Below are 18,736 nucleotides of genomic sequence, written 5' to 3'. Positions count from 1 at the left end.
TGTAGTGATACTTCTAAGGAGCTCCGTCTTCAGTTTCATGACGCGGAGCTGGAAATAACCGCGGCTGCTGTAGTGGCTAGGAAGATCAAGGGATCTGGCGAGGGTAGCAAATATGGTATTGATGGTTACCTATAGCCGAAAACGGCGGGTTTGGGCAACATACGGCAACCATATATGTCAAACACTGTGCCTTTTGGTAGTATCCACAAGAAATCCAATAAAAAGTTCATTTATAACCCCAGACCAACTTGGGCTTGAAATGCTTCCAGTGCTTCGTACTCAGCGACAGAGTCGCTTATCTATACACCTACCTACTCACGGCTCATAGATCACCCCGATTCTAAAATGATGCGAATTATTCAATTTATCCTTGGCAACATGATGCATTCCAAAACTTTTCCTGATCAGCTAGTTAGGGTTTTTGGTACATAAGATTTCATATTGCCGTTTGGTTATATCTACTACTCAGTTACCGTTCCATTTGCCGTGTTCGTGAAGTCCTTGGGGGCGGGGATTTCGACTAGACCTCTCTCTTCCTTGAGTTTCCACTGAAATGCCTTCAAAATGTTGTATATGACCCTGAGCGTCGGCATCGGGACACCCCTGGCGGCACCTTCTTTTAGGGGCTCACCGACAATAACCTCGAACTCGCAATATCGACGCTGTGCAGAATCAGTTATTACATCTTTATATTTGCCGACTTAGCATCTCAAAGCTAGAACTTACTTTTCTGATATCCACCAGCATACTGGGTGGATTGTACATGGGAATGGGATCGAGACGAATCATGAGCTCCACCAGCTCAGCAGGCAGATCGTGGCCACAAGCTTTGGCCGCGGTCCGGATCTCTTCCATGGCTGGCCGAACCAGGCCATCCAAAGCGCCATCAGCGAGTTGGAGCCTTCCAGTATCAAGGCCTGTAGCCGCACAGATCGAGTTGAGACAGGCGTTATACATCAGCTTGCGCCATCTCGTGAAGCCCACGTGTGGGCTGTATTCCGGCTTACATTTCCCACCAGCGCCGTATCTAGCCACGAAGTCTTGTGCTGCGGCATCCTCGGCCGTGGCATCTAGAGATGGGTTGCGAAAAGCACCAATATATAGTTCGTCGTCATCTTCGTGGACTATTTCGCCCGGCGAGATCTCGTGGGAGCCACAGAAACTCACACCAGACAATACAACATTCTCAGGGTACGCTTTGATAACGGGCCGCTCGATGTTAAGACCATTTTGAATGAGCACAATGTTGGAATAGCCAGGAGTGACGGCTGGACGAATGATATCCACCAACGTCGGTTGTACATCGGGCACATTCTTTGTCGTACACACGATGTACTTGAATGGTGTAGTTCCCTCCTGCTTGATGTCGGGCACTGTGTTTCTAACTGCATATGAAGTCAGCGATAACATGTAACGAGCAGATGATTTCGGGTTGCCATGTGAGCATACTTGCGGTTGGGCGAAAGTTCTCAATCAATCCGTGATCAACAGATCGAATGTGGAATCCCTTGGCCTGTACGGCATCGTAGTTGGACCGCAGCACGGCAGTCACTGTAGCTCGTCCGCCAATCTCCAGATTCAGCGCCGAAATGGTGCCTATACCACCACAGCCAACAAGAAGAACATTCGCTTTGTCAGCCATTTCTTTTCATATTTTCTCTTTTCTTAAATCCGGATTCACTTTCGATCATTTTCCCTCGCTATCGTCGAGTAATTTAAGATGGAAAACAATATGAAGAAAAGCCGGCTGCTCCATGGTTATCGCGGTTCCGGGATGACTTGCCTCTTTACTTTATCTCCTATCTAAAGATATCGGCTCTCTAGAGCACTCACCCAACTGTCGCACGGGATATTCTGCTCCTTAGGATTTTTAACAATCCAGTCAATATCCAGAGAGGCATCTTTTACCTTGGATAATAATACTTGATAGAATCCATGAGGCAAGGATTCCCTATTGAAAGAGACACAGCCACGAGATGACTTCAGTTACCAGAAGAAGAGGGACAGCCGCAGCGCAACGCAGTCGGTCTATGGGAGGATGCTCCACCTGTCGCGAGCGACACAACAAGTGTGACGAGACGCGGCCTCGCTGTCAAGTTTGTGAACGTCTTGGTCTGGAATGTGCTGGCTATGACGCCCGCATTTCCTTCATCTTCGAGGGCTGCGAATCCACTGCCGACTGCATCAAGGATACTGCGCACAATGGCCCTCTTTTTCGCCGACCCCTCTACACCGAGCTGGGGCGGCAATCGATGAGCGAGCAACTCATTCTGTCTTGCCCGCGGACTGTTAACGAAATCCTCTCGCTGTTGGACTTTGAAGGATTCGAACGCGACGAGCCAGCTCCACGAGATATCGACATCGTTCAAGGACCATTCGGTGTCTTCAGTCTGGAAAACTCGGCGTCTCATGCGGTTGACCCGGCTTCCTCTGACACACCCTCAAGCTCAATGACCCCGGTTGCCCCAATTGATCCCTTTGCGGCGCAAATCATAGAGACAGCTGTTTTCTTGGACCGTAATGAGTTTCTCGGAGATGGCGTTGATCTCGAGAGTGATAAGGACTTCTCTTACGAGGAATTGTCTTCCCCATTAGACCTATTATGCGACCATCAAGCTGATCAGGCGATGCTTACATCCGAAATCGATCTTGGGAATGGGGATATCTGGCCGAACGAGGCGTTTACGCCGTCATTACCTATGTCCTCTATCAGTCTTGTGCCTCCCGATGCTACGTTCCTACTGTCCCACTACCGCGATGTCGTCATCAACTTCTTGTCGCCACTGCAGTATAGAAAAAGTCCGTGGCAAACCATGTTTCTTCCGAGTGCCATGAATACTCTTGCTACTCTAACTCTGGGTAAATCTCCTAACAATGCTAGCTTTTGCATTTTCAGTGCTATCCTTGCTACCAGTGCATCCCATTTGGGAAACACTGTATTCGCAGCTGCAAACCAATATTGGAATAACAGATCAGAACGTTACTTCAGCATTGCCCAGCAGAGTCTGAAGCTGGCATTGAAAGACGAAGCCCAAAAGTCCCCACCAAAAAAAGCAAAATATAAGGAGATACTGATGACTCTGCTATCCATGACAACCGCTTCCGTAAGGACCACCTAGAAGCTTTGGTTCTGGGCCGGAATACAGTCAAGGACTAATCATTAATCATATATGTATAGATATTTAGCGGTCTCTGGAAGCACACTAGGTGCTACCTCCTTGATGCTGAGAAACTCATTCGTCAGCGAGGACTCCCAAAGCGACACAAGTCTCGCAAAGTCAGACTCTTGCACCACTGCTATGCTTACATGCGAGTGATGCACGAGACGACGGTTTTTGCTTCCGCTGAGCAAGAGATTGAGTCTTCACAACCGTCAGAGCGATGCGTAGACAAGTCTCCTTTACGAGTTCAGAAATGGGATGGTCGATTGGACCAAAGGCTTCTGATGAATAAGGAATCTGACCTTGGAGAAAACGATCTTCTCCTAGCCGTTCCTGGTCGATGGGATTCGACGTTATACCCGTCTATGTACGGCCTTCCTGAGTCTTTCCTGGTGATGCTATCCGAGACATTGAGACTCGCAAATGAGAGGATCACCCTACAACGAACTCCCAACGATAGTAAACTGACATGGAAACAATATCTATTCCGGGCCAAGATCCTGGAGAAATGCGTCTGCAGTTGGGAACCGACAGTGCCCGGCTATCCTGAACCCAATAATACCTCTATATCCGATGCATTGGGAGCTTTAAATCACCGACTGGTCGATTGTATGCTTCATGCGATGCACCAGGCACTGATTATTTACTTCTATCGCATAATTCACGATATTGATCCATTTATACTACAAGACCGTGTTGCGGAAGCGCTCGAGTACTTGCTTGAGTGGGAACAACTCAAAGAGGACGCAAGAGAGTGTGCGGCCCCTTTCGCATGGACAGGCTTTATAGTTGCGTGCGAAGCACTAGATCAGGCAACCCAGGAAAAGTTCTCGGCCTGGTTTAGCACCTGTGCCAAACGGAGTGGGATCAAGACATTCCACGTCGCTCATCAGATTGCACAGCAAATCTGGACCAGAAGACAAGAGGCAAGTGCGGCTAATGTGAGCTGGCCTGAGCTGATCGAGCAAAAGTCGCCACTATATTTTATCTGAGTTACAGAGCCTTAGTGAATTACATCATTCAATGGCCCAAAGGTATATCCATAATTAACACATAAGCTTTATACAACAATGAAGCTAATATACTCTGAAAAGGGCGAGGGACAGCATTTCTTTTCTGCTTGCTCTCATCCTCCAATCGAAATGTTCATTGAAGAAAGTCGCCCCCAGAGACAGCTAGTTCATACTCATAGTCTGGCTGAAACTCGCAATAAACTGCCTCCTAGAGGCACTGTTAGCTTGAACTTTTTCGGGAATGGGGGAAAGGAATCCCTACAGGGTCAGTTGTCATTTTGAACGTAAACTCGGCGGCATCCCGATCAATCAAGACTCTTGGACTCCCAGCAGCGGCTGCATTCTCCACCTTGAGCTGAATCTCACAGCTCCGCTCTGCCAGAGTGTAGAGGTAGGCAGCCTCGTCGACGGTGTGGCCCACAGTGAGGAGACCATGGTTGCGAAGAATAAGCAGTTTCCCTCGGGGGCCGAGAGCAGTTCCTAATCGTCGTCCTTCTTCTGGAGTCAAGACTACACCCCCGAAATCCTTATACACCGCTTGGGCATCCCCGTAAAACATGGTGACGTCCTGGTTAATCATCTCGAGCGGCCTTGCGAATGCAGACCACGCCTTGCCATTAACTGTATGAGCATGACAAGCGGCATTTACGTGCGTGTATCTCTTGTGTAGTGCGCTGTGAATCTGAAAACCAGCCGCGTTTGCGGGCCGAGATCTGTTGCCGCCTACTACCTCGCCGTCATGGTTTAACAGAATCATGTCTGAAGCCTTGATGAGGCCGAAATGGATACCAAGCCTGGGATAAGTTAATTCAGTGAACCTCCAATGCTGGAGGAGAAACTCACGGGTTGGTCCAGAAGAGGTTGCTATGTTCGGGATCTCGAAGCGAGATGTGGCCGCTCATGCCCTCTGTAAATCCCTTGCGAGAAAATATCCGGAAGGCTCCTGCCATGTGCTCAAGCATCCAACGCCGTTTCTTGTCCATGTCTGTAAATGATGGGATGCCTGGGAGCATCATGCCTTGTGATATTGCTGCAATGCCGGTCTTTTCAACGGGATGTTGTAAAAGTTTGGCATCTTCAACCAAACCAGCCCTCTTCTTGGACTGAGTAGTCAAAGTTGGTGTCGCCGTCGTCGTCGTGGTGCTCATTTCGATGATTGTGGTAGTATGTTCCCAGTAACTCGGAAATAGAAACAAAATCAATGTCAGCGCAGTGTATTGAATGGTACAAAACAGTCTCAGAGTAATCCCAACCGTATCGGACACTCATCATTCATTATATATGTGATTGGTGCTCCATCACACAAGCGACTAAGTAGGCTTTCTGCTTCTATCGCCGGTTCTGCTTGCCAATCTTGTAAAATGGGGAGCGGACCAGGCACGCGTTTGCTTGCAATCGAAGGCAAATGTCTAGAGGAATTCCAAAAGATAAGGATTCAGAAAGAATTGTCCAATAAGGTTACTCTAATTCGATCAGATTCCTTCACCTGGACTGGGCACATCGGATCACTCCGTATGATGCTAGGTTTCTTTTTATTATCAACCACGATGTTAGTGAGCTACCTAATTAGTGCGTTGTTTCTTCGGCTCAGCTATTTGGAAACACGGGCATTAAGTACAGGTGTTTTCCAGTTCTGCGCATATTTCCTTACAGCATCCACCAACTTGGTATTGCTTCCAGTAAATACGGATGATAAATCAAACCTGTAATATAAAAAGCTTGATTTTTGTCTTGCCTCTGTGGCTTACAGATATAAGAGATGTAAATGTGAGCACTCATTAAGTATGTGATGTTTACTGTTTCCGATCTATGGTACGGCCATCATCCTACAGAACTACTAGTCGAAGGACTACTGCAAGAATGAAACAGCGACATACAGTTTTCGGATATATAGATATTGTGCTGTTAATCTCATGTCCATCTTGAAGAGTGACGTATGTACATACATACAATGTCTCTCTCATGCTTAATCCAAATCCTCATAGTATTGAGCCTCGTCGGGCTTCCATCTACCATTGATAATATGCATAGGACTGACGAAGTCGATAAAGCCCAGATTCGGAGACGAGATATTGTACCCAGTACGAATTTGCTCCTTCTCCGTCCACGAGCGAACCTCCTCCGTGGGAAATTCGAGGTAGAAGTTCTCCTCTGCACGGTGCGTACCGCGACAGAAGAACAAGCCGTGCACTGGACGGTTGGTGCTGGTGCTCTGATTAGCGCCGCCAGCGTGATACATGGAGCCTAGGAACAGAAGCGCTTCGCCTGGGACCATGGTCGCCCGGGAGGCTTCTTCTCGGCGAGGAGCACGCTTGTCTCCCCAAAGGTGGGAGCCAGGTAAGACCTGATTTTGTTTCTAATTAGTCCTGTTTGGTGTTTTTGGGGGCGCGGTGAAAGGAAAAGCTCCGCTTGTCAACTTACCAATGTGGCACCGTTCTCCTCTGTAGATTCGACACCAGGGACCAAAAGCGACATACTAACGTCCGAACCCAGCTTATAGCCAGTGCTGGTCATGTCCTCATGGTCAACATGATGAACCTTGTCGTCTCGATGGATGCGTTGGCCAATGGCTCCTGGTCTGACATCAATCGTGGCCGCTGTGGACAAGATGGGAAGGGTTGTGTGCGTGGTTGGTACATCATCGTAGAAAATAGTAGTGGTTTTGGACAGGAAATGGTTTAGGATATCGAATAGTCTATCGCTGCCGACCCATTCGCGACGAGCTGTATTGCTGCGGCCTAACAGTCGTGTGCAACGGCGGGTCTCTGGAGGGAAAAGCTTGCCCTGTTGCCGTCGACATGGTGAGCTAGGAAAAGAGGAAGTTTCGGCAATTTGGCATATACTAACTAACCTTCCAAGGCTTGTCGTTATTCAAGTAAGGCTCAACCTCCGAGTTGACTTGCGCGACCACTTCGGGAGTCGTGAATCCAGTCAGGATCACACCACCGTCCTGTTCAATTGTAGAGATGACCTTGTCAAGGTCGTTAAAATCAACACGACGAAGACTTGCAGGGGCAATGGCTGAAGGCATGATGATAGTTCCTGTCCACAAAAACCAAATAAATAATGAGACTCGTCGTCTTCCTTATATCAAATTGCGATGCAGCAAGATACCTACGTAGTATATCAGTCATTCTTCTTATCTCTCACCATACCGGTGTAATATCGCCCTTTGCGTACGCTAAAACAGACCCAACTAGATAAGAAAATCATAATCGCCCCTCGTTAATGATTGATTATCAGCACACACCAATTCATAGTCTTAGGAAAGTGTCCCCGGTCACGTGGAATGTAGACATCTGGAGGTAAGTAAGTAACTACCGTTCACTTCGTTGAGAAGAATTATAGATACCCGCAACTTTCTAAGAAGCTTCAAATTAACTATGCTCGGCAGCTTATCAATGATGGGACTAAGACCGGAACCAACCGAACTGCTGCACCGGTCGCTTCAGGAAGCCGGGTTTAGTTATGGATGTGGTCACTCAAGAGTATGATAATACGCTTGCTGCTCCGCAACTAAAAGAGAAATCATAGTAGAGAATCTCAGTTACAAGGAATCTTTCTGTCCTACAAAGTACTTTTGTCGACCCGAAGCTATTAATAACAAAGGCCGTTTCCAAATCTGTGAGTCCTGGCAGTCAGACTGCCGAAATGGGAAAGTAGTCCGCTAGTACACCATAATCAACAGTATTCCGTGAACAACGCTGAGCATAAAGCAGCACCCCGTCCGCCTAGAATGGGAAGGGAAATCATATTTGCTATCTAGGTGGTCTAACTAGCCCGCGAATATAATGCTAAATAACTGCAGGGAAATATGAAGACCCCAGATACTCCAGCATCACGTCCCCTTCACCGAAAATCTCTTAAATTTCAATTGCCATTTGCCTCATTGCTGAGCTTCTTGTTACCTACTCTTCTGCTCCGGCACCTGGGTGATCAATTCTCCTTTCTCCACCGCGGAGCGCAGGTTGTTCAGCACGAGCAGTTCCATGTCCTTCTGAGTTTCATATGTCATCGTTCCGATGTGAGGGAGCAAGAAGACCTTCGGGTTCTTCAGGAGTCCCTCTTCGACCTCGGGCTCGTTCTCGTACACGTCCAAGCCTGCGGAGCTGACCTATGCGACGCTTAGCATAGATTCAACCTTTGTCACATCCAAGATTTGACGAGTCATACCTTTCCAGATTCAAGTGCCTGGACAAGTGCCTTCTCGTCAATGAGCGCGCCACGTGCAGTGTTCACGATAACAATGCCTTCCTTCATCTTCTGGAACTCCTTGGCACCAATGATATGGCGCGTCGACTCATTGAGGGCGAGGTTCAAACTGAGGACATCGGAAGTGGCCAGTAGGTCATCGAAGGACACGTACGTAGCGCCTCCCTCTAGTTCGGGAGAAAGCCGTGAGCGGTTGTGGTACTGGATCTTCATGCCAAAGGCTTTTGCACGGTGGGCCATTTCCTAGTATTATCTGTCAGTAACGCTTGTCGCAATATTCGTTGCATGATAAGATCTTACCCGACCAATGCCGCCCATACCCAGGATCCCCAGAACCTTGCCCTGAGGATCATGGCCGAGGGTGGTCTGTCCTTGCCATTTACCTGTCCATCGCATGTCAGGTATTGGTTGTCTGGGGTGGACTACTGCTGTTAAAGACACCCACCTTCTCTGATTGCGGAAAGAGGAACATAAGCATGGCGCAAGGCACCGATCAGGAGGAAGATGCCGACATCTGCTGTCGCGTTGTTGACCGCCACGGGAGTGCTTGAAACCGAGATACCTGGGGGACAGGACAGCGATTAGTATGAGTTCCTGGTTGGCCGCCCCAGCATCTCCGGTTTGTAGACCGCAGACTGCGAAGAAATCTATAGACAAAAAACAAAACAAAACAAAAAAGCCTCAATGCCTCACCTTTCTGCGAGCACGCAGCAATGTCGATATTGTCGTAACCAGCTCCGTTATGGCAGATGTACTTGAGAGATTTTGGCAGAACCGATAGGAGCTCCGCATCAAAGGGCCCCGTTACCTTCCGCCTGCTGTTAGCCCTCCTGGAGTTCCATGTTCTCGACTATTCAGACCTTGTTTGAGGCATTGGATCTGTAGATGGCAACGACATCGTCGTACTGTCCGCTCTGGCAGTTCTTGATAAAGTCATCCCGGTTCCCATCAGGGTATTCCTGTTCCTTTGGGTCAGCATGTTCCTTAGTTTCTCGACTGCATTCTGGCGACCTCACCTTGAGAGTCAGGGTCGAGGAGAGAGCCTCCCACTCCTTCCGGGCGTGGGTGATCTTTCCGATGAGGAGGGCTGCTCGGGACGACATCGTGAAAGAATATTCGAAATGATGTCACGCGGGGAGTCCAGACAGAGGATTTCAAAGGACGGGTGAGCTATCTACCGCCACGACCCAGGGATAGAGGAAGATTGTGAAGCAAAGAGAGAGAGGGAGATATTGAAGGAGAAAACAAAGATCAAGTTGTATTCAAAGAGAGAGCAATAAAAGATAGCGCAGGGTATGGACGGGGAATCGCGTCCTCCACGAGTTTATCCATGCCTGGCCTCGCAATCCTCACTCTCTAGTGTCGCATCAAGTCCGCCTTTCTCGTGAAGACCTCGTCCAATTCCCGGACGGTTGGTGAGATCGTTGAGGACAGCTTCGAATATCCACTATGAGTGGCGGACGGTTGCGTGGGGTAATAATTAGATGGACGGCGTACTTTGCCCCGGATCTGATCTAACTACTTTACGGAGTTTTTATTTTTCAAAACCTCTCAAGCACGTCCTCTACATTCATCTCTTTTTAATTATTGTCTTGATCTCTCACTTGCAACCACAATATCAACACTGCAATTGTTACCGACAATCCCCGTCGACCAGCAAATCTGCGGAACAACAGTTACCAGACGGGAATTACATTAGCCATATATTTTACCCAGCGGCTGATCATTAGTTAGAGTATTATCATCTGTAACATTCAACATATTTCCGGAAACACTCCGAGAGGTTTAACCATCTCCCATTCATTACACCTGATACCGACAGATACCGACAGATCCAAGTCCAACTCCGCGCGGATTTCGATAGCCGACAGAGTAATTCCATATTACTTACATCCCTGCCAATGCAAGAAAAGAAAACTCGGAAACCAGATGATCATGACATATTACATCTAGCATACAATCCCATTGCTGGATTTATTCGTTATCCCTGATAATTACAACGGTGGATATATTATTCTAGAGTACAGACTTTTGTGTATCGCTCACTGCGGGGTAACAAAACCACCTGATTAGCCACCCCCACGTTGTCCTATACTACTTACTGTTTCAATTGCCGATGCGTAAATTACTTACCTATCTGAGCTTGACTTCTTCTAGAGTAAATAGCTCAGATGGATTGTAAATTACTACTCTGTACTGCTAACTAAATTGAGCTCCACTGACACAATCCGTGTGCTTCGTTTTCCACATCACATCACTTTACTTACCTACTTGGTTACTTACTCATGCTAGCTAATTAGCACCTGATCGTGGAGCAGCAAACGGGACCTATACCTATGCATTCGTTCGCTCTTCCTTCTTTGTTCTTGTTTGCTAGCTAGCTAGTTAGCATCTTTCTCTCACTTGCTTGCTTGATTATCTATTTATCTATTTCGTGGGGAAAGGAACAGGACAAAAAGAAAAAGGAACACTAGCGAATACTTATTGTGCAAGACAGACGGAAAGGAAAGAAGTACTACCAACAATGGCATCCACCACGACAGTACAAGGAAGTAAGCCTTCAAAGGCGCTCGTGCTTCATGGTGCTAAGGATCTGCGCTTGGTATGGATACCCCATATTTTGTTCTGCTCTGTTCTGTTCCTCTGTTTCTCGATTTTGGGATCTATGGTTATCCTAAACTCCCCACGCGAACAACCAATGTGATGTGCCTATCCGTTGCTTCTTCAAATATCATATAACTACATTTCTTCTTCTTTGATGGATATTGTTACTATACGTCTACAAAAGAAAATTCTAATCATCCCGTCCAGGAGTCTCGAGAGATCCCCTCACCCACCGGCTCCGAAGTCCAAATCGCCATCCGCGCCACAGGCCTCTGCGGTTCAGACCTCCACTACTACAACCACGGCCGCAATGGTGACTTTGTCGTACGCGAGCCTATGTGTCTGGGCCACGAGTCCTCCGGCACTGTCATAGCCCTCGGACCAGACGTAACGAGTCTCGAGATCGGCGACCGCGTCGCTCTCGAAGTCGGCATCCCGTGCCGCAAATGCTCCCTCTGCAAACAGGGCAGATACAATATCTGCCCGGACATGAAGTTCAGAAGTAGTGCGAAAGTATATCCGCATTTCGATGGCACGTTGATGGAATTCACGAATCATCCTGCTGAGATGTGTCATAAGTTGCCTGATTCCGTGTCTTTTGCTGGTGGTGCGTTGTTGGAGCCTCTGGCTGTGTGTCTGCATGCGATCAGGAGGTCGCATCCGCCTAGTAAGGAGGTCGTGAAGCTTGCCAGTTCCCTAGGTGAAGAGACGGCGGCGTTGGTCTTCGGAGCTGGGGCGATTGGTCTTCTTCTTGCTGCTGCGTTGGCTACGTCGGAGAATTTCACGAGGATCATCGTCGCGGATATCGATGCCTCGAGACTCAAGATTGCGGAATCGCTTGAGCTTGGGTTGAAAACGCACCTTATCACACGCTCGTCAACCCCGCCTCCGGCTGTGGATGCTCCGCACGCTGAGCAGGTCGCTTACGCGCTGGGAAATGCTCAATCTCTCGCAAAGACGCTGAAGGAGACGCATGGTGTTCCCCAGGGATTTAGCCGTGTGTACGATTGCACTGGTGCGCCTGCATGTGTGCAAGGAGGGATCTATGCTGCCGCGGCAGGCGGAGTTGTCGTGCAGATCGGAATGGGTCATCCTGTGCAAACGCTCCCTGTGGGAGCGGCTGCGTTGCGCGAGGTCGATATCATCGGCGTGTTCCGCTACGACGGATACGCATACCCGGCTGCTATTGCGTTGATGGCGAGTGGGAAGTTCGGCATTGTCGAGGAGAAGGTGGTCACGCATCGTGTGCAATTGGCTGCGGAGGGAGGGGGCGAGAGAGCCTTTACCTTGGCTGGGAAAGGGGTGGATGAGAAGGGCGCTCCGGTCGTGAAGGTGATTATTGAGAGTGGGAGTGCTGATCAGGTGAGCAGATGTCCAGTGCTGCTGTCCAGGCTATAATGATAGTTGTTGTGGATAAGATTGATTATGCTAATGGTGAACTTTTACGGGTTTAGCTGTAGAGATGAATACGCGGATTGTACAGCATTACTGGAGAACGAGGAGTTGATGTTAGGGGCGTTGAGTGAGAAGAGTCGACTGATTGTAGCAGTTGCTTGATGTGATGACTTATGCGATACTCCATGCTCCATGCCATACCACCGTGACGAAATAGAATAATGAGATGCGATCAAAAGAGCAGATTCCGGGAATGAACATGGAATGGGATGATATTCTATATCCAGCGGGTATTAATTGTTCATTTTAGACCGCCAGCTAATAACAGACTCTGTCCGGTCATATATCCTGTCGTGGCGAGCATCGTGACTACATTGCTGGTGTACCGAGTCTGCCCAAGGGAATGCTGGCCGCAACCTCTGGGATTGCCTGTGCACCGGGAATCATGCCAGTATCCCCAATCATGGCTGGAGCGACGTCGTTGACGCTGATGTTGTGTTCTGCTAGGCGGGTTGCGAGATTCTTCATCATCCCGGTCAGGCCGCCTTTTGAGGATGCGTAATCTGTATTGAGCATGCCGTTTAGCTATATGTACAGTAGGAGCAGGGCAGGTCATGACTCACGACATCCGTTGATCCCACCGCCGTAGCCAGCTATCGAGGACATAAAAATGATCCGACCCCATCGCTGAGCTTTCATGTGTTCTACTACACCTTTGACAAGGATGAAAGAGGCGCGCAGATTCACATTGATCGTGTAGTCAAACTCTTCCAGAGAGATATCCCAGACCTGAGGGATCCGTTTGCCATAACCAGCATTCGAAACCAGGATGTCGGGTCGCTGGCCATGCTCTTTGTCTATCTGCGCGAACATTTCCTGGATCTGCTCCGCAGAAGCCACATCCAGCTGGTGCACGGAGATGCGGAGAGATGAGTTGCCATCCTTGGAAGCATGCTGCGATTTCAATTCATCCGCGAGAGCACTTATGGCTGCTGAATTGCTAGAGTATGTCAGGGCGAGATGGACTCCGCGTTGCGCAAGCTGGCGAGCACAAGCTGCCCCAATTCTGGATCCGCAGTCGTGCCGTCCGTCAGTAACAATATGTGGACACATTGAAGGATCGTTTACCCTCCAGATGCTCCTGTTATCAGGGCGAGGCGGCCCTTGATTTCATTGAGATCGGCCATTGGGTTCTGGCGGCGATGTTGGATGCTCGAGAGAAGATCGTAGAGTCAGACGTGATCGCCTGTACAATTGACCTTTCCAGCTACTGTCTGCGATCTTCAATTTCCGCTTACTCTTGGGCCTTTTTGACGGATATCCCGCACTCGTATTGTACAGTACCTACCAGGTAGGAGGGGCTGTCGCGGGGTAGTTCTCGGTTAAAAGTGTCCCGAAGGCAGCCCGCCTAGTCTCTCCCCGCAGTCCCCCACGGGGCTCTCCCCGGGTCAGCTCAATAAGCAGGCACTGTCAAACAAGGCAGTTGGCTCCGATGGTGCCTAGTAGCACCAAGATCGCGCTGATGATAGATGGACAGCTCCACGCGACCAAATCGATGGAGGCGCCGATTGTAGGCTCAGAAGGGCAGATTGGCGGACATATCATTGGCCCACGCTGGCGCTTGCCATAATGAACGTTCCTGCCCAGCAGTATAGACAGACGGGCTCTGGAAGGAGTCAAAACCAAGGATATCCGTTCCAGTCATCTGTTCGGGGTCAACGTAATCCCCAACTGCTTCGAGGTCAAGCCAGGAGAAATCGTTGGCAGGGCTGAATTGCATGTAACCCGCTTCAGGAACACTTGGTATGGGTGCAGGCACTGGAACATCATTGCTGAGGTGGGTTTCCTGAGGAGATGGTAGTGCGGTAATAGTAGACTTCGGTTTCCACAGGAGCTCTAAAAGTCGAGCGTATCGAGACCCAATGTCGTCGGGTCCCAGACTTGCTCGATTGAGCTTTTCTGTCGTTCTGCTCACGAGTTCTCGAACAACAAGTTCCTCTTTCGGTCGTAATACACCGAAAGAGCGGGCCTAGCTAGCGGTCAGATTTCGTGAAGCGGTTGGACTGCAGCACATTTACTTGCCTTGTATAGGAAAACGGCGGCATATATACCGTAACTATAGCGGAGTCAGTTGTAGGAATTTTCACACATAAAACGAGAAATCATACAAATAAAACCTCAGAGGCATATAGCGAAGGTGACGTTCAGGGTCCACGTCCCTGACTAGGAGGTTCAAATAGGCTTTAGCAGCGTCGACCGAATCATATATGAAACGGGCATCTTGCATCGATGAGAGGTTGCTGAAGGTAGTTCTGAGATGTTCTCTCAGTGGATGGACATCATCTTTTGGCTTGGACACAAGCGTCTGGGAGATTGCAGCTTGGAATGCAAATGCATTTGTGTAAAGCCGCAGGTACTCGTAAGACATTCGGAGTGTCGCTTTGATATGGTGGGAGCCTGTCACACTGTTAGCTCATCGTCAGAAAGAAAAGACCACAATTATCGTACAAGCCAAGTTGCCCCATTTTTGGTTCCACCGTAGGATGCCTGAGCGGAAGTCATCCGCATATTTAACGTAGTCTCCCATGAGCATCATCTGATTGCTCGTACGCATTCCAGAATAGAGGACATCATGTACGTTTCCATAAAGCTGAGTCAGGTCCAACGAGGCTTGGAAGATGTTCGCATAGTCCTCGTCTCCCTCATTCATGGGCTGCAGAGAAGGGAAGTCCTGGCTGACTAGCCCCGTCATCGGGCCGGGTCCTCGAGACCAGAATGCCCGTCCAATGCGGACTGATATCAGTCGATCTGAGATATAACAGTTGGCCCATGCCAAGCGCTTGCGCTCATCAGTTTGTGGATCGCCAGCGCAGTCGCCTCGAAACGATGTCCGGTCCAGACCGAGGAAGTATCCTGTGCGCAGTGCAAGACCAACGTGCATCCACGCTGCTCGATCTTCTTCTCCTCTTCCAACAGGCGTCTTTCCTGGCCGTAGCCCATGCGGCTCCCACTCCGCCAGAAGAAGTAGAGCCTCAACGGCTTCAACACCGCAGTCCGCACCGGCCGCGATTCCCGATATCAGCTCATGCATATACTGCGAACAATGTTCATGGATATCTGGGCGCTCCACGAGGTCTTTGGTAGCAATCGTCAGAACTGCTGTTAGTAGATGCTTCTCTTTTGTTGCGAACGTGCCCAGAGCGTTGCGGTCAAAGTACCTCCTTGGAACTAGAGGGAAATAAGGATGGAAATGCTCAGCATAGCGGCTCACCAGAAACCATACAGTCTCGGGGTCGAGCGAACGGTTTTGGACGAGCGTATACTCATTGATGCGACTCCTCGCATGGTAGTCCACTCTTTGCCCGTTCTGGGTCCCGTTTGTTGACGGGAGATCCGAGGAGTCTCCAGACTGACGGTCTTCAAGTCTTTCCGCATCAGTAGTCTCCGCACCTCGGTTGGCAACTCTGCTCAGACACTGCCATGCATCAGAAGGGTTTCTGGGGACCTCCTCAATCGCACTGTCAGCATTCGATGCAATCTCGTCATCCTTTGCAGTTGTCCCGTTTGCCACGGCATGTTCCGACTGGACGTAGACGAAAGATCCGGGATAAACAGGAAAGTGAGAGCGATCCGAATTGGGAGAACTGGATGTCTCCTCCAATTGCACCGTCGTCGTCGGTGTAGGCACTGCAGCTGGTGTGATGTTGCTGATCTTGTTCTTCCGGATACGACGCCCACCTCTGTTGGAACTGCCTAGGACACACTCGCGCTTGTCTCGTAGACAGCGCTGGCACGGTGGTGTTCCTGGATTAGGACTAATATCTCTGTGTTCTGGTCAGTAGCGCATCTAAGTATGGAAAGAATAATATTTTTGTCATGCAGAATTGCTTGTCTTGAGCGCGGGGTCTCTCGGCCAGAGCAGACTTACAGATCGCATCTCGACTTGCGCTGACGGCAATGCAAACAAGCTCTCGAAACGCGCTTCATCAAATGTTCTGCGCTCGATCTGGACTTTGGTTTGGTGGTCTTCTTCGAGACCGGACTCTGTCCTTCGGCAGCCATGGTTTTGAAGTATAATGCGAAGCTCACGTTGACCCCAAGGCGAATTCTGGTGCAACCACATTTTCCAACGTTGACGATCAAGCAGTGATTCTTGATGGACTGCTCAGCTCCTTTCCTTACCAATCAAAGAGACTTTTGAATAAAGGGCTCTCTTATGAATACACCTGTCTCGCTTTCCTGCAGGGTCGTCTTCAACTTGTCGCATACCAGTCATCACCAAGAAAAGAAAGTAAAAAGAAAAGAAAAAAAAGTAGTGTTTCTGCTGGCAACAGGGAGATGCCCAGCGCTTAACAAGGACAATTGGCATCAGATCAGACCAGGCCTTCCCCACAGCAACCCCAGGGTCTTCTCGCCTTGTCCTAAAGGGGATTCTGGGGTATCCGCGTGTGTTGAAGTGCGCGGCGTCCCCAGGATGTTCATTCGATTGGGCGCCCAACGCGGGGGCGGTGACGCTCTCGGGGCTTGTCCGTCTGACTCTCCCGGCCGGTCACAATCATGATACTCGAAGATCACCAACACAGACGGTGCCTGCCTATGGACCTATGTACTTAAGTGAATCTAGATATTATATCGCTAGACCAGATGTCTGCTTCCGTCCCGAAGGATCGTGTGGAACTGCGGCCTGGATTGTAATAAGGCTGGCTGTGAATTACTCTGGAAACTGTGCGCATTCTAGCAAGCATTGCTGATGATCAATGTGATAATTCAAATGGACTTATATGTTGAGATGCGTGATCGAGAGACTGGAGTTGATGGCGCAATCAATGAAAGATCAATTCGACGATTACTTCACGAAATGGGTTGACGCAAATGGAAGCAACTAAATCGTCCTGAAATCAAGTCTCTCCACGCTATTAAACTCCTTGAATGGGCCCAGCAATATCAGCATTTTCAGCCAGAAGATTGGACCCGCGTTAAATGAAATAATGAATGTACAGTACCCTTGAACGCGGAGCTGGAGTACGCCCATTTGGACCTTTCGCCCTCTTCACGAGCAACTAGTTGAACATAATATATAGATACGATGAATTGGGAGATCAGTTAAACAGATAGTTTGGGCAGCCTCTGGAGATAATATGAGAACTGGTTTCGTACCTTTCCTTAGAGGTTCAAATGCTGCACGAGGTCGTTGTTACTGAGCAGGGTCATTTCTTCCATGAGATAAATCTCTCAGAAGACTCTAATGACCCCTGACTTTTATTCCTCTCTCTTGAATGTATTCTGAGTCGATCTTGGCCTTCTATGGCTATTAATATGCTTCAGATAATAAACTGTTTAAAGACAAGTTTCTCTCGACGGATTCTATAAGTGATCTGTAATGGTTATGGAAGGTAGTATATATGCAAGATACAATCACGCGGCAAATCAAGCAAATATCACCGGGTGTTAAGAGAAAGCAACTTCATATTTTGCTCGGAAAAGATCTCTTCAGTTCCACGGATGACATAAAAAGACAGGTAGCAAACAGTAATCAGTCCAAGAAGAATAATTAAAGTGTGATACTGTGCATCTGCCATATATGTAGACATCGTAGTTCATCCTTGAAGCTATCGAACCCGTAACAATAAAGACTAGGCTGTGGCTCGCCAAGTAAGTACTATCTACTTTCATAGAATGGACAACGCTTGCCCCATTTAAGGCCTTCGCGACTTGATCATATACAGTACCATGGTGGATTTTTTCATCCTGGAAAACCTCCCACGAGCACATAGAATTTCACATGCTTCTTCAAAGGCTAAATACCCATTGCCACTCTCCAGGATTATTCTTTTCTCTCCATTCAGCCGAAAAGTCACTCACCAAATGTTGAGGACAGGTGCTTCGCTTCGGCTATTCCGATTACTCAATACGGACAATCAAAAGCCGATACATCAATAGCCGACGTATCCCCACCAAGGTTCAGTAACCGACAGTCGGCCAGCCGCAAAATTACCGTAATGGATCGATGTACTGTAACTTTAAATTACCGCTTGCGTGGGGGGAAGGCGTCGGCGATGGAAAATTCCTAATCTGACGACGGCAATTGAATGGCTTCGGTTTCCATGGGTCATTGTTGTTGTTTCTTCTATCTTGTGGAAACCTAAACTCTTTGCCCCACTGAGCCAGAAGTAAGGCCCGTGGGGTATTTTGTATGATGGATAATCACAAGGTCTTTCCTACTCTGAGAATTGGAGTCTCGGTTTTAATTTTAGTGGGAGCTATCTATGACTGCAGTAACTGCCTGATAGGCAGGTACAAGTAGTTACTTGTAGGATGATGTATAGCGGGGTAGAGTCGGCCGTTTCAACG

At 48.8% G+C, this 18,736-nt stretch overlaps 8 protein-coding genes across 8 annotated transcripts; 2 read left to right on the top strand and 6 right to left on the bottom strand.

Annotated features, from left to right (window-relative positions):
- Window positions 1–394: 394 nt before the first annotated feature.
- C8Q69DRAFT_94897 (2-dehydropantoate 2-reductase family protein) lies at window positions 395–1,785 on the bottom strand. The gene is made up of 3 exons (XM_028634203.1): window positions 1,450–1,785; window positions 727–1,385; window positions 395–662 (listed from the first exon to the last, which is right to left on the bottom strand). Exons 1-3 carry the CDS (start codon window positions 1,640–1,642, stop codon window positions 462–464), a joined length of 1,053 nt encoding a protein of 350 aa, XP_028481993.1. The 5' UTR covers window positions 1,643–1,785; the 3' UTR covers window positions 395–461.
- On the top strand, window positions 1,694–4,304 carry C8Q69DRAFT_94902 (fungal-specific transcription factor domain-containing protein). Its single transcript, XM_028634204.1, has 3 exons — window positions 1,694–3,104; window positions 3,179–4,195; window positions 4,256–4,304. The coding sequence occupies exons 1-2, from the start codon at window positions 1,977–1,979 to the stop codon at window positions 4,151–4,153; spliced, it is 2,103 nt and encodes a 700-aa protein (XP_028481992.1). The 5' UTR covers window positions 1,694–1,976; the 3' UTR covers window positions 4,154–4,195; window positions 4,256–4,304.
- Window positions 4,305–4,307: 3 nt separating this feature from the next.
- C8Q69DRAFT_514631 (class II aldolase/adducin domain-containing protein) lies at window positions 4,308–5,414 on the bottom strand (the record flags this gene model as incomplete). The annotated part of the gene is made up of 3 exons (XM_028633346.1): window positions 5,018–5,414; window positions 4,437–4,968; window positions 4,308–4,382 (listed from the first exon to the last, which is right to left on the bottom strand). The coding sequence occupies exons 1-3, from the start codon at window positions 5,320–5,322 to the stop codon at window positions 4,308–4,310; spliced, it is 912 nt and encodes a 303-aa protein (XP_028481991.1). The 5' UTR covers window positions 5,323–5,414.
- Window positions 5,415–6,057: 643 nt separating this feature from the next.
- C8Q69DRAFT_478860 (phytanoyl-CoA dioxygenase family protein) lies at window positions 6,058–7,527 on the bottom strand. The gene is made up of 3 exons (XM_028631406.1): window positions 7,026–7,527; window positions 6,596–6,958; window positions 6,058–6,518 (listed from the first exon to the last, which is right to left on the bottom strand). The coding sequence occupies exons 1-3, from the start codon at window positions 7,203–7,205 to the stop codon at window positions 6,141–6,143; spliced, it is 921 nt and encodes a 306-aa protein (XP_028481990.1). The 5' UTR covers window positions 7,206–7,527; the 3' UTR covers window positions 6,058–6,140.
- A 125-nt stretch (window positions 7,528–7,652) lies between these two features.
- On the bottom strand, window positions 7,653–9,679 carry C8Q69DRAFT_94834 (D-isomer specific 2-hydroxyacid dehydrogenase). The gene is made up of 7 exons (XM_028634201.1): window positions 9,403–9,679; window positions 9,247–9,345; window positions 9,080–9,194; window positions 8,832–8,948; window positions 8,687–8,769; window positions 8,348–8,629; window positions 7,653–8,288 (listed from the first exon to the last, which is right to left on the bottom strand). Exons 1-7 carry the CDS (start codon window positions 9,487–9,489, stop codon window positions 8,079–8,081), a joined length of 993 nt encoding a protein of 330 aa, XP_028481989.1. The 5' UTR covers window positions 9,490–9,679; the 3' UTR covers window positions 7,653–8,078.
- A 1,231-nt stretch (window positions 9,680–10,910) lies between these two features.
- C8Q69DRAFT_514627 (putative zinc-dependent alcohol dehydrogenase) lies at window positions 10,911–12,433 on the top strand (the record flags this gene model as incomplete). The annotated part of the gene is made up of 2 exons (XM_028633345.1): window positions 10,911–10,988; window positions 11,198–12,433. The coding sequence occupies 2 exons, from the start codon at window positions 10,911–10,913 to the stop codon at window positions 12,386–12,388; spliced, it is 1,269 nt and encodes a 422-aa protein (XP_028481988.1). The 3' UTR covers window positions 12,389–12,433.
- A 1-nt stretch (window position 12,434) lies between these two features.
- On the bottom strand, window positions 12,435–13,803 carry C8Q69DRAFT_94815 (3-ketoacyl-acyl carrier protein reductase). Its single transcript, XM_028634200.1, has 4 exons — window positions 13,734–13,803; window positions 13,514–13,659; window positions 13,009–13,451; window positions 12,435–12,948 (listed from the first exon to the last, which is right to left on the bottom strand). Exons 2-4 carry the CDS (start codon window positions 13,570–13,572, stop codon window positions 12,755–12,757), a joined length of 696 nt encoding a protein of 231 aa, XP_028481987.1. The 5' UTR covers window positions 13,573–13,659; window positions 13,734–13,803; the 3' UTR covers window positions 12,435–12,754.
- Window positions 13,804–13,961: 158 nt separating this feature from the next.
- On the bottom strand, window positions 13,962–16,447 carry C8Q69DRAFT_407933 (C6 transcription factor; the record flags this gene model as incomplete). Its single annotated transcript, XM_028628175.1, has 5 exons — window positions 13,962–14,414; window positions 14,450–14,501; window positions 14,554–14,842; window positions 14,894–16,209; window positions 16,314–16,447. The coding sequence occupies 5 exons, from the start codon at window positions 16,445–16,447 to the stop codon at window positions 13,962–13,964; spliced, it is 2,244 nt and encodes a 747-aa protein (XP_028481986.1).
- Between the last annotated feature and the right edge of the window lie 2,289 nt (window positions 16,448–18,736).

The sequence above is a fragment of the Paecilomyces variotii genome (assembly GCF_004022145.1).
Source record: "Paecilomyces variotii strain CBS 101075 chromosome Unknown C8Q69scaffold_13, whole genome shotgun sequence".
NCBI classification, from domain to species: Eukaryota; Fungi; Ascomycota; class Eurotiomycetes; order Eurotiales; family Thermoascaceae; genus Paecilomyces; species Paecilomyces variotii.
The sequence above is the reverse complement of the archived record's forward strand: the minus strand, read 5'-3'. Positions and strand labels throughout refer to the sequence as shown.

Coding starts and splice junctions, on each gene's coding strand:
- C8Q69DRAFT_94897 (XM_028634203.1), bottom strand. CDS start 1,642: ATGGCTGACAAAGCGAATGTTCTTCTTGTTGGCTGTGGTGGTATAGGC. Junction 1,386..1,449: donor GAACTTTCGCCCAACCGCAA/GTATGCTCACAT, acceptor CTTCATATGCAG/TTAGAAACACAGTGCCCGAC. Junction 663..726: donor TGCTGGTGGATATCAGAAAA/GTAAGTTCTAGC, acceptor GATTCTGCACAG/CGTCGATATTGCGAGTTCGA.
- C8Q69DRAFT_94902 (XM_028634204.1), top strand. CDS start 1,977: ATGACTTCAGTTACCAGAAGAAGAGGGACAGCCGCAGCGCAACGCAGT. Junction 3,105..3,178: donor TATCCATGACAACCGCTTCC/GTAAGGACCACC, acceptor ATATATGTATAG/ATATTTAGCGGTCTCTGGAA.
- C8Q69DRAFT_478860 (XM_028631406.1), bottom strand. CDS start 7,205: ATGCCTTCAGCCATTGCCCCTGCAAGTCTTCGTCGTGTTGATTTTAAC. Junction 6,959..7,025: donor ATAACGACAAGCCTTGGAAG/GTTAGTTAGTAT, acceptor CGACGGCAACAG/GGCAAGCTTTTCCCTCCAGA. Junction 6,519..6,595: donor AGGAGAACGGTGCCACATTG/GTAAGTTGACAA, acceptor AAACAAAATCAG/GTCTTACCTGGCTCCCACCT.
- C8Q69DRAFT_94834 (XM_028634201.1), bottom strand. CDS start 9,489: ATGTCGTCCCGAGCAGCCCTCCTCATCGGAAAGATCACCCACGCCCGG. Junction 8,630..8,686: donor GTATGGGCGGCATTGGTCGG/GTAAGATCTTAT, acceptor AGATAATACTAG/GAAATGGCCCACCGTGCAAA. Junction 8,289..8,347: donor AGGCACTTGAATCTGGAAAG/GTATGACTCGTC, acceptor AGCGTCGCATAG/GTCAGCTCCGCAGGCTTGGA.
- C8Q69DRAFT_94815 (XM_028634200.1), bottom strand. CDS start 13,572: ATGGCCGATCTCAATGAAATCAAGGGCCGCCTCGCCCTGATAACAGGA. Junction 13,452..13,513: donor ATAACAGGAGCATCTGGAGG/GTAAACGATCCT, acceptor CTGCGGATCCAG/AATTGGGGCAGCTTGTGCTC. Junction 12,949..13,008: donor CGGTGGGATCAACGGATGTC/GTGAGTCATGAC, acceptor TGCTCAATACAG/ATTACGCATCCTCAAAAGGC.